General features: G+C 37.4%; 1 protein-coding gene across 1 annotated transcript in view; it reads right to left on the minus strand.

Moving 5' to 3' along the window:
• PTEN (phosphatase and tensin homolog) overlaps positions 1 to 13,604 on the minus strand; it is an 84,782-nt gene that overhangs the window by 15,810 nt on the left and 55,368 nt on the right. The window contains exon 5 of the mRNA XM_058671166.1: positions 12,876 to 13,114. Coding sequence (XP_058527149.1) covers positions 12,876 to 13,114 — 239 coding nt within the window. The remainder of the gene's footprint in view (positions 1 to 12,875; positions 13,115 to 13,604) is intronic.

The following is a 13,604-nucleotide window of genomic DNA, read 5'->3' on the forward strand; positions in this document are numbered from 1 at the left end:
CTTGCCGTGCATGCACCAGGATCCCATATGGGCACCAGTACATAACACAGCTATTTGTTCCACTTCCTTTCCCTTCCAGCTCCCTGCTTATGGCCTGGCAAAGCAGTAAAGGATGGCCTAAAGCCTTGGGACCCTGTACCCACATGGGAGACCCAGGGGAGGTTCCTGGCTTCAAATCAGCTCAGCTCTGGCCATTGCAGACACTTTGGGAGTGAACTAGCAGATGGAAGAGCTCTCTGTATCTCCTATGTATCTGACTTTCCAATAAAATAAAAAAAAATTTTTTAAAGATGCATTAAAAAAACATTAAAATTACTTTTAGGGTGTGATAACCCAGTGACTAAATCCTTGACTTGCATGAACCTGACCCCATACGGTACCAGATGGTGTCCCGGCAGCTCCACTTCCCATCCAGCTCCCTGCTTATGGCCTGGGAAAGCAGTCGAGGATGGCCCAAAGCCTTGGGACACTGCACCGGTGTGCGAGACCCAGAAGCTCCTGGCTTCGGATTAGCTCAATTCTGGCTGTTGTGGTCACTTGGCCAGTGAACTAGCAGATGCAAGGTATTTCTCTGTCTCTCCTTCTCTCTGTAAATCTGACTTTCCAATTAAAATAAATCTTAGAAAAATTTTTTTCAAATGTTTAAAGATAACTTAAAATAGATTATAGCACATTTTTCACACAATTTCAAAAAACTTGTTATTCATATTTATCAAGTAGAAACAACTATTAAATGTTAGGGAAACAGCAGGTAGAAGATGAATGAAAAGGATACTTTTGTGAACTTATTAAGTGACTGCCTAGTCGAAACATTAAATAAAATTTTTTTTTTAATCAATGCAAGTCTACAAAATCAGGCAATCAATCATTTACTGGATTTTTTTTCTCTTAGTCTTCATTTTGGCACAAATTTATGTGAGTAAAACGGTTTTTTTAAGCTTTAAGTTGTTAAGACTCAAGTAATTATATTTATAAGGCAGGTGTAATAATATACTCAGTTAATCTTCCTGAAAAAGAATGGGTAGAATGCACAATGAACTACACCGGGCAAGTAGTTTATATGTATAGCTGAACCAAAACTACTGACACAAAAGTACAATTTAAATTTTAACTATTTATTATACTTTACTATAATTGTTAGTTTCCCATATCTTCTTGACTACTTTGCAATTCTTATCTATATAACTGTTGCTTGTCAAAATCTCACATTCAGTGCTCTTCAAAAATTAAAGAGTTGGAAGGTCTGCTTGTGTGTAGCACAGCACTGAGCGCGCCCTCCTCACCTAGTCTCATCTTCCAGCAGTGATGTACACTTACTGAAATACCCTGTAATCTAGGATTTGAAAAGAATTAACAAAAATAAATGTTGCAACTACAATATTTCAAATATAGTTCCTGAATATACACTGAAAACTGCTTTATATAGCTGACTTATTTACAGTATTTTCATTAGATTCAATTTATAACTTTTTAATCTAAAAAAATTATGTCCTTCACATATTTATTTTATATATGAATAGAGGCTGTACTTTAAACTAAAAACTTTAAATTAAAAACAACATTTTCTCAAATTTTCCACTCTTCATGTAAATTAAAGCTAATAAAAGCTAGTTTTAGTCACTAACGAAGAAATTCCAAGTTAAACTGCTTAATAAGTAACTTTATTCCAAACGTATGGTTCAACTCTCCCACCAATGACTCTCCAGTCTTAAATGTAAGAAAAATTACTTATATTCTCAACCAGTGTCCACTAAATGTTAACTTACACTTTGTTTTAGTATACTCTTACCAACTCTTGACTATCATAATTCAGGACTTTGTTCATCTCATCTTTTGCCATCCTGGCCTAGATGTAATCCCTTAATGATTTGTGTTCCTTCTGCTTTACTAGAAACCCAGATATCATCCAATATGAACACACTCAAAATTCCATTCTCCCATCCAAAGATTTCTTCTTCATTCTTAACATTTCAAAGAGCATTTCATGGTGTTTAATTTTAAATTTCCACACTGGGAAAGTAATCTACTAATTACCTCTTTTCCAGCAACTGCTTTGTTTCCCCTTACCTACTATGTCTGCCTCAAAATGGGCTCAGACAGCCCTTACTCCTTTTTCAAAACCAGCAAACAATTTAGAGAGCAAAACCCCACATTCTCTCCAGACTTCTTAACCCTCTCAAACTAGCATCATGTTCTCAATCCAACAACAAAATTTCTTTTACTTCCAACCCAAATAAATAAAATATGAATCGTCATTAATGCTTCCTCTTTCTTTTATTTCCTTCCCTTTCTTAAGTTTATTTATTTATTTGAAAAGCAGGGTTACAGAGAGGGAAGGAGAGAGACCTTCTATCTGCTCATTCATTCCACAAATGGCTGAAATGACGAGATTTGGACAGATTTAAGCTAGGAGCTTCTTCCGGGTTTCCTATGTGGCTCAGGGGCCCTAGCAGTTAGGTCATATTCCACTGCTTTCCCAGGCACAACAGCACGCAGCTAGATCAGAGTGAAGCAGCTAGGACTTGAACTGCTGCGGATATGAGATGTTGGTGCCACAGGCAAGCATCTACCAATGCTGAAAGCAAATTTCTATTGTTTCTCTAGTCTCATCCTGCCCTTTGGCAGCCATTTTGAAACTCCCTGCTCCTGTCAGAAGACTTCTCTACTGGTGTCTTCTATCCGTACTGGCTGTCTCTTCTTTTCTGGTTCCTAAACGTAGGGATATCTAAAATACTTTTCCTTTTTGTCAATATGATATATTCCAACACTTGTTTTCAATATAACTCAGTAACCCTAAAACTGATCTCTTTCAGTGACATTATTCCTATCTTCTAAGCGCAAAATTTTCTGCACTCAGTCGGATGTATCTACATGGAAATCCCAGGAATACACTATTCACTACTTTTTCCGGCGCCAGAGGCCAAAACTTCTAGTAACTACCACCACCACTGCCTACTGAGCCTTTATCATGTCCTTGGCATTCCTGCAAATAATGGCTTTAGAAATACTGACTACTGATTAAAACCAGGCAAGGCAGGTACTGTTGCTAACACTATTAGGACAGATGAGGCAAGATCACACATGTGGTAAGTAAAAGAATGGATACTATTCTAGCACTCAGATTCCCGAGCTACCATTCTAGCGTAAAATCTTGCCATCTTGCTACAAGAAACACAGCTGAGAAAAAGCAGTGAGGAGCAAACCCTAACACTGTGGTAAAGCTGTAGGCAGCACAGTAATGATGAGAGATCTATCAATCAGCAAATAAACTACCTGGCATATATATACACACGTACATGAATGTTCAAACACATGTATACATGTACATACACAAAAATGGGAGATAAATCACAAATTAAGTTCACTTAGAAAATCAATTTTCAATTCCTACAAATGCATTGTTACCCAAATCTAGAATCTGACTCCAAAATGCTACTCAAAATAATCAATTCTGGATTCTATCATCTATTTCAGTTTCTTTTCTATTATTTTATAATAGCCAACTTATCAGCTTTTCAATGATCTATTTTTCACAATCTTTTCACACCCCTCTTGGATTAATTTTATAAAGTATAAGGTTATTTACACCACTGATGGCACTAAGGCATAGTATGCAAAGCGGCCACATGAGACACAGCATTTTATGGAATGCGAAGTGTTTAGGTCCCTACCACCCAGGTGGGATACCCAGATGGAAACCTGGGCTCCTGGCTTTAGTGTGGTTCAGCTCTGATTGCAGCAGATATTTGAGAAAGGGAACCAATGGATGAAAAATCTCTCTCCTTCTCTATATCACACTGCCTCATAAATGAACAAATGACTTCAGTTTTATTAAACTGCAATTAAGGGAGTTTACAATATTGATAACTTTGGTGGACAGTAAAAAAAATACATTTAGTGAGTGATTTTTATTATTTAAGCCACGTGTATATGTTACTTTGTGCCTCTGTGGGGGTATATTAAAGGTTTTTACTATCACTGGCCTTCTATCATTTTTTCCTTGTTTTTTTCCAGCTTCTGATGTTGACACTCTCAGGTCATCACCTCTAACATGTATCTGCAATCTAGATTTGCTCGATTACAACAGTAATTTCTGAGGCAAGTGTGGTGTCATAGTAGGTAAAGACATCATCTGTGATCATCAGTACCCCATGTGAGTACCGGTTTGGTTTAAGAACTGCCTTCTCTATTTCCAGCAGAACTCCCTGCTAAAGTCCCTGGGAAAGCAGCACAGGATGACCCAAGTAATTTGGCCCCTGCACTCACATGGAACACTCAAAAAGAAGTTCCTGTGGCTGCTGGTTTCAAGCTGACCCAACTCTAGCCACTGTGCTCATTTGGGGTATTAACTAGCAGATGGAAGACTGCATTCTCTCTCTCTGCAATTTTTTCAAATAAATGAAGTCTTTTTTAAAAAGGTAATTTTCTGCTTCATTAACATTTTCAGTGGCACTTCTAGATTCAGAAACAATGGAGATAAATACCTCAATATAATAATGTTTGCCTGAAGTTTTACAATTTGCATTTCAGAACAATCATAGTGTGAATATTATAGGAAAGCAATTCAACAAATGAAGAAATATGGCTACTTGCCAATATTTCAGATATATTCCACCTGCTATAATTTTGTAAGATATGTATTATCACCTCTATTTTTAAGCAGTCACACTGCACATAATTACTTTGTTCAAGACCAGGATCTGCGTCTAAATGTGATTCTTAGCTAAACCTTCTACTCAGATGCCCTGAATTTTACTACTTCCATCTCTGAAGAATCTTTAAAATTAGGGTTATTACAGGGTTTTACTTCTAAATAATTCTAAGCCATATGTTAAATAGCAGTGTATAAACATCAGAATCTGAAAACGTGAAGCAGACAACTGATTGTTTTCCTCTCCGTCCACACCCTCTTTCCCTCCCTGATTTCTCTTAGCATGCTATGATTGACTCTGGATCTGAGGGTGTTGGGCCTCTTTCTTAATCTCAACACACAAAACAAAACCAGAAAATTCCATTCCTTGTCAAGCATTTTTGGTTCCAGAATGGGAACATGTTCTAATTCAAGGAAATAAGAACACAACTTGACATTTTTTGCTCCAACTGTAGCCTTCCTCTCACTAAGCAGGTAGAATACAAACTAAAACTACTAAGAATCATGCCTTGCCATGATTTGGGGAGAGCCTCTATGAAAATAAAGCATATACAGAAGAAAGACGATCAGACATGACAGGGAGGAGAGAGATCCCTGAGCTACTGAGCACCTACACACAGCTCAGAGCTTTTCAACCACATAGTCAATCAATGTATCCTTTTGTTTAAGCTACTGTGAATTAAGTATGTGATCTAAAACTAAAAAAGTGTTGCTTACATATTATAAAGCAAAAGCTTCCCATTTCCTTTCTTTTTAAGTTTCTATTCATACTGTGGGGAATACAATAATAAAGAAAAATAATGTCAACAGTAAAATGAAGTTGAGTAGAAAAAAAATCAAATGAGTTTAAGGTTAGGAGATACCGTTTTGAGCTATTACACAACTTCAGACGCCCTGATACTTGCAGATCTCTCTTCATCATTTATATCACAACGTTTGAATTAAATAAATGTTGGGAACCTTCAAACTGCAAGCATGTTACAAGTGGGTAACACACTTAAATAGCATGTAAGAGAAATAATAAGCAATAATAATAAGAATGCTGGCAGTCAGCACAGCAAGTGGCATCCCATATGGACCCTGGCTCATGTTTCGGTTGCTCCATTTCTCATCTAGCATCCTATTGATAGCCTGGGAAGGCAGCAGCAGATGACTCATGTCCCTGCCACCCACGTTGAGACTCAGAAGAAGTTCACAGCTTCAAAGTTTGGTCTAGCTCAGACCTGCCTGGTGTGTAGCTATTTGGGAAGTAAACCAGTGGATGGAAGATCTTTCTCTCTGTGTAACCCCTTTATTTTATAAACAAACCTCACTTTATTATTTTTTAAAGATCTATTTATTTATACTGAAAAGGCAGATGTACAGAGAAGAGAGACAGAGAAGATGATCTGTCCACTGGTTCACTTCCTAAGTGGCACCAATGGCGGGAACTGAGCCAATCCGAAGCCAGGAGCTCTTGCTGGTCTCCCACATGGGTGCAGGGTCCCAGGGTTTGGGCCATTCTCTACTGCTTTCCCAGGCCACAAGCAGAGAGCTGGATGGGAAAGTGGAGCAGCTTGGATAAAAACTGGCACCCATATGGATATTGGTGTGTGCATGGCAAAGATTTAGCCACTGAGCCATTGTGTTGGGCCTGACAAATAAATCTTAAAAGAACAAAGAAAAATAAGTTTTTAATAATTTGTTTTGCTTTAAATAAGAGGGAATTAAGAAAAAAATGTCATTAGGTTATAACACAGAGAAATTAAATAAACAGAATTCCCCAGAAAACTAAACAGGCTTCTAGACAGCCAACTGGCCTATAAGTTCATCTGTCAAGATGCTCACATACATACTGAAGTGTCTGGATTTGACAGCTAGCTTTGGCCCCTGATTCCATAATGCAGACCAGGGAAGGTAGAGATAATTAGTCAAACAGATTTCTGCCAACCATGTGGGAGTCTTGGATCTGGTTCCTAGTTATGGTCATCGGAGAGTCAAAAAACAGATAGGAGTTCTCTGTCTTGCTTGAATAAATAAATTTTGAAAAATTTTCTTAAGACCAACTTTAAATTGCTTCAAGAGGATTGAAGCCCTCAAAAAACAAAAGCTTGATGAACTTATATACATAGTTCACAGTATAATGGAATACTATAATGGAATACTATGTAGTAACTGGTTTGAAAACACAGCAAAAGAAAATCAATGCTTCCTTTATTTGACACCATCCTGGAAGGAAGACAAGAAAAGGGAAAGAGCTGCTTTACATCATACAAGTGTAGCTATTTTACTAAACTAAAAAGTTTAGGAAATGCTTCCAAAATAAATGCCTATCGCCATTTGTTTTTTCTTGAAGGCTTTCTTTGGAATCATGTCACACTTTAATAAAGGAAAATACCAAGTGTACAAATGACTGACACCTGGGGAAGTATAAGAGTTGACTCCCTATTTATAAGTTTGTCACCTTCCATGAAGGGGTTATGTCACCTTCAGAATCTTTTTTTTCCCATAAAAAGTGAATTATCAGTTTTTTGATGTCCCTCATCATTTCAACTGTAAGGAATTATTTTAAGCATTAAATCAAGGTATTATTAAGGTATTAAAACCTAAGGTATACATGTAACATAATGCTACATTTTATAGTTAGTTTCCTCTCAATAACTTTGCACCTGATTTGTACCATTTCTGATGAAGATATGTAAAAATTTTGAGCCATATTGCTTTCAAGAGTCCGCAAAGTCTACAGTCTGCTTTAAAACAATCTCGCACGGGAACTGCCAATTCACTATGTGTCTTCTCTTCACCTTATAGGGAAACTGAATTGACCATATTTTCCAATTTTAATGCCTAGCATTGTCTTCCCATTGACAAGTTAAATCACTTTTTTTGTTAGAGAGACTTGTCTTGGATACAATTTGAACTACAAACAAAAAGAAACTATAATGAAGCTTAAATATCTATAGGATTGATTCTTTTTTAAAAAAAGGATTTACTTATTTTTATTACAAAGTCAGATATACAGAGACAAGGAGAGACAAAGAGGAAGATCTTCCATCTGATGATTCACTCTCCAAGTGACCGCAACGGCTGGTGCTGCACCGATCTGAAGCTGGGAACCAGGAACTTCTTCCAGGTCTCCCATGCGGGTGCAGGTTCCCAATGCATTGGGCTGTCCTCAACTGCTTTCCCAGGCCACAAGCAGGGAGCTGGATGGGAAGTGGAACTGCCGGGATCAGAACCGGTGCCCATATGGGATCCCGGCATGTGCAAGGTGAGGACTTTAGCTGCTAGGCTACACTGTCAGGCCCAGGATTGATTCTTAATCCCTGAACATCAGAAGATGGACTATCCCAACTCCTTCTAATAGGGCAACTTTTCACCACTAGCATCACCTAGACAACTATTCTAAGAAATAAATTAAGATAGGTATATATGCTTAAATACGTGGGCACGTGTATGGGAAAAGGGAGAAAAAGAAAAGAGAGTAAGCTTAGTAAGAAAAAGCCTAGATCTCTACCATTAAAAACCTTTATTTGCCCCAACTCTGATAGGCTAATTCTAAACAAACACTAAAATCACACAAATATAAAGTATATCAGAAATACTCAAATATATTTATAATTTTGTAGAAAAAGTAAAATGTTTCACTACCATTCATTCAAAAAACAATGACCTTTTTTCCCCTAAAATTATGAAGAAGTCATAGAAGTTTTCTAAGTAGCACCTCTTTTTAGTATATGATTTCTCCATATGGCCACGTATCAGCTTTTATCAAATGTATGTATGATGACAAAAATTAAAAACTAATTCCTGCTTTAGAGTCCCTTTTGGAAACTTCAAGAAGCATGAACATTTGCACACTGGTGAAGCTTCTTTCCCCCACCCCTCAAAAAAAACTAATCCTAATAATTCTCAGTATTCTATTGACAGAAAGTAAACCTTTATTTATGACAACACAATGGGTTTTGCTGTCCTTTTATTAGAGCAGAAATCTCTGTTAATGCCACTCACTGCTTTGTTCATCAGGACACCCTGTAATACTCTATCTAACATCAACCCTGAAAGGAATCTTATCTACAATTATGAAGGTATTCTACCACTTCACAACTACCAAGCTTTTAATCACAGCCTCTGCAAGAGGAAACTCCCATTAAAAAAAAAAAAAATCAGGTCCAGAACAGTAGCCTAGTAGCTAAAGTTCTCACCTTGTATGCGCTGTGATCCCATATGGGTGCCAGTTTGTATCCTGGCTGCTCCATTTCCCTTTCAGCTCCCTGCTTGTGGCCTGGGAAAGCAGTAAAGGATGGTGCAAAGCCTTGGGACCCTGCACCCGCGTGGGAGTTAGAGAAGAAGCTTTCTTTCTCTGTGTCTCCTCTTTGTAAATCTGATTTTCCAAAAAAACTAAATATCTTTAATTTTAAAAAAAAAACCTACTGTTATGCAAGCTGCCAAATACACTAAGCCAAGACTGAATCAAGAACTCCACAAGAGGTTGTGCAAAGAAATGGGAACAATTCTGAAGTTCCATGCTACATAGAAGTGTACTGATTCTCAGAAGACAAATTCTACACCCAGATCTTGCTGGCCACTTTATTAACACAAATGCTTATAAAGTTTAATTCTGCAACCATAAAACAGAAAAATAGAGTCACAATCCTTTCCTTTTCAATAGTAATCATTGCTACAAATTTTTCCAAAAAAGGATCTCATTAACTTGAAGGCAAGCAACATGATGCAATATTATTTGAAGAGTCTCAGAATTATTAATTCTTGACAAAAGCCCGCTATCATTGCACAAAAGAATCTACAGATTCTATTTGCACAGTAGTATTTTTTGCATTTGCAAAAAAAAAAGCAAAAATTGTTGATAACAAATTCATTATAAAAGTTGTGATAGTAAAGATAATAAGATAGTTTCAACCTATTTTTAAGTTAAACTAAAGCAGCACTTTCACTTAATTTTATAACGAACAAAATTAAAGCTTAATATTAGTAGTGTGCACCAACTGAATTTATTCGTTACTGAATAGAGTAGTGGCCACTCATTTTCATGGAAGGAGGAAAATAATTCTTCTACAGATTCCTCTTCCACTCTATTTTTTTAAAATTTTTATACAACTAAAAAATGTAAACAAAATTTTTTGGTTGATGTATATCAAGCACATTTTCTTGAGCAGATTTATAGTCATCAACAAATTTTTTAAAGAGTTTAGGTGCCTCTATATTTTTTAAGATTTTATTATTATTGGAAAGCCGGATATACAGACAGGAGGAGAGACAGAGAGGAAGATCTTCCATCCGATGTTTCACTCCCCAAGTGAGCTGCAACGGGCCGGTGCTGCACCTATCCGATGCTGGGAACCAGGAACCTCTTCCGGGTCTCCCACACGGGTGCAGGGTCCCAAAGCTTTGGGCCGTCCTCAACTCCTTTCCCAGGCCACAAGCAGGGATCTGGATGGGAAGTGGAGCTCCCGAGATTAGAACCGGTGCCCATATGGGATCCCAGGGCTTTCAAGGCGAGGACTTTAGCTGCTAGGCCACGCCGCCGGGCCCCAAGATTTATTTTTATTTTTATTGGAAAGTCAGATATACAGAGAGGAGGAGAGACAAAGAGGAAGATCTTCCATTCAATGATTCACTCCCCAAGTGGCCACAATGGCTGGAGCTGTGCTGAACCGAAGCTAGGAGCCCAGAACCTCTTCTGGGTCTCCCACATGGGTGCAGAACCCCAAAGCTTTGGGCCATCCTCGACTGCTTTCCCAGGCCACAAGCAGGAAACAGGGCTGCAAGGATTAGAACCGGCACCAATATGGGATCCCTGCACACACAAAGTGAGAACTTCAGCCACTAGGCTACCTCGCAGGGCCCTTGGTGCTTCTATTTTAAATTGATTGTTGTGGTTCGTTATAAAAAAATTTAGGTCTGCTTTCCACAAAATGTCTGCTGTTCATTAACCATGTCTTAAATTCAATCCCCCATTTCTGCTATTTTATTTTAATTTTACTCCTGCCTCTATGCTTTTTTTAGTCTCTTTCTTTATTTTGCCCTGCATTTATTCATTTACATGTTAGACTGTCTAACTTTTAATCAGTAAATGCAACTGTTTCCCTCTAAATGAAAATGGGATGAAAAAAATCTGCAGATTCTTGCTCCAAAGCTCACTCTAGCGTTACCACCGCATGAGTATAAGAAGGTCTACTGTAATCTCCAAAATTCATCAAAATCTTATAGTAATATATGATTCAATTTTGCAAGAAATCATCAATAATTCAGTATTTCTATCTATATACCAAAAAAGTCACAAACACATAGAAACCAAGAAACGACGGGGTAGGTGTGGTGGCTCAACAAACTCATATTCTGCCTTGCAGCGCCGCCATCCCATTTGAGTGTTGGTTCTAGTTCAGGTTGCTATGCTTTCTGTCTAGCTTCCTCCTTAAGCCCTGGGAAAGCAGCAGAGGATGATGACTCAAGTGTTGGGTCCCTGTACCCATGTGGGAGACCTGGAAGAGATTCCTGACTTCAGCAGTCTCAGCTCTGGCCATTACAGCCATGTGGGGAGTGAACCAGCAGACTGAAGATCTCTCTATACCTCTCCTTCTCAATGTAAATAATCTGACTTTTAAATAAAGATAAATAAATATTTTTCTAAAGATTTCTTCTTTTTTTTAATTTTATTGGAAAGTCAGATATACAGAGAGGAGGAGAGACAGAGAGGAAAATTTTCCGTTCACTGATTCACTCCCCAAGTGGCCACAATGGTCAGAGTTGAGCCGATCCAATGCTAGCAGACAGGAGCTTCTTCTGGGTCTCCAACACTGCTGCAGGGTCCCATGGCCTTGGGCGGTCCTCAACTGCTTTCCCAGGCCACAAGCAGGGAGCTGGATGGGAAGCGGGGCTGCCAGGATTAGAACAAGTGCCTATATGGGATCCTGGCGCATACAAGGTGAGGATCTTAACTGCTAGGCTACTGCAACAGGCCCCAAGATAAACAGATCTTAAAAGTAAGAGAAAGATGAGGAGAGGAACTGGAATGTCTGATGGATATCATAACCTCAATTTCTGTTCTGAAGTCGAATTAAGTAAAAATTGGCTTAACCTGGAGAAAAACCTTCCTAATTCTAAAAATTTCAAAAACTAGAAATGTTAAACGTAACATTGTTCTGTCTCCCATCCACAGAATGCTCTACATAAGTTTTTCCATCCATCTGGAGTGGTTCAGAATATGTTATTCTGGGAAATGCAGAGGTATCTAAAATTGGTTTCTATCGAATGTTAACAAGTCTTTTCTTATTTTACCACCCAATCAAATAGATTTCTTAACAACTCATTGTAAAAATTATCCCATGAATTTGCTGTTTGCTTTCAAATACACTGCAAAATTTGTCACTGACTCTCAACAATCTTTAACTTCCTGAATACCAAAAGAATTGCAGATCAATGCAACGATAACACTTAAGAATGTGAAGATCAAAGAACTTTTGCTTTTTAGAAGCACAAATTGACTTCACTAGGTACTGTTATTCAAACTATTCTAGTGCAGTAAGTTCTCAACCAAGTTTCAGAAATGTCAAGCTTCATCATGTTTGCTCTTTTAAAATGCTACAATATAAGGATTTCATGATACTAAAACTCCAATACAATTAACAGCTAAAATTTGTAAACCTGATAGGAATATGGCAGCATGAAGAGAAAAATATTAAATGAATGCATTATTTGTTCATTCAGAAGTTGAAGCAATAACAGGCTTTTAAAATTTAGAAGAAAAAATGAAAATCAGCAATTATCTTTTTAAAAGGTGTTTTCCAGAAACTGGAGGTAATGGGTTGGGGTTGTGGGGATAGTGAATGGGGAGATACTGCTTAAATGCTACTAAGTTTCAGTTAAACAAGATAAAAGTCTGGAACTGACTAAACAACATGGTGACTATAGTAAATAATAATTTACTATGCACCTGAAAACTGCTGAGAGGAAATCATAAATGTTCTCACCATTGGACATGTTGTCGAGGATAATTTTGTGAAGGGACTGATACGCTACTAGCTTGACTATGATAATCGTTTCATAATACTCATATATACAAAATTACCACATCAGATACCATCAATATATAATACATGTATAATTTTTATTTGTCAATTATACCTCAAGAAAGCAGGAGGGAAAGGACCAGGAAGAAAAAAAAAAATCTATTTCCCAATGAATTCTTCCATCTAGGGAGAGGAAAACGGCAAACTCAACTTACCTTTTTGTCTCTGGTCCTTACTTCTCCATAAAAATCTAGGGCCTCTTGTGCCTTTAAAAATTTGCCCCGATGTAATAAATATGCACAAATCATTACACCAGTTCGTCCCTTTCCAGCTTTACAGTGAATTGCTGCAACATGATTGTCATCTTCACTTAGCCATTGGTCAAGATCTTCACAAAATGGTTTGATAAGTTCTAGTTGTGGTGGGTTATGGTCTTCAAAAGGATATTGTGCAACTGTGGAAAACAGATAATATCAGAGTTAGATAAGCATCTCTTCTAAACTTTTAAATTAAAAGTATGTTAACTTTAGAAATGTTGCAGATCAACTTACTGGATATTTAAAAAAACTAGCGAAAAAAAGATCCATTAACTGCTAACTTTCTAGGTTTTGAATCTTTTCTTCATATCTCTTACACGTACCAAACTGACAGGAAAGTCAAGAATTACTGTCTCTACTTTATGCACAAGGAAAGTATACTAAACGGGGATGTAGAACAGGGCACATTTTATTACAAGTAGAGCTGGACCCAAAATGAAATGTCACATAGTCCTTATATAAGAACTCTCAATGAATTTTCTAACAAAAGAACTAACAATATTTATCACCAGAAATTTTCAAAGAAAGTATAGATAACTAATAGAATCAATTACTGAAAGGACTGAATTTTAAATTTCATAAAAGAAAAATATTACACGTGTTATAAATGTGGTCTTGCAAATGTTA

The sequence above is a fragment of the Ochotona princeps genome, chromosome 13 (genome assembly GCF_030435755.1).
Source record: "Ochotona princeps isolate mOchPri1 chromosome 13, mOchPri1.hap1, whole genome shotgun sequence".
NCBI lineage: Eukaryota > Metazoa > Chordata > Mammalia > Lagomorpha > Ochotonidae > Ochotona > Ochotona princeps.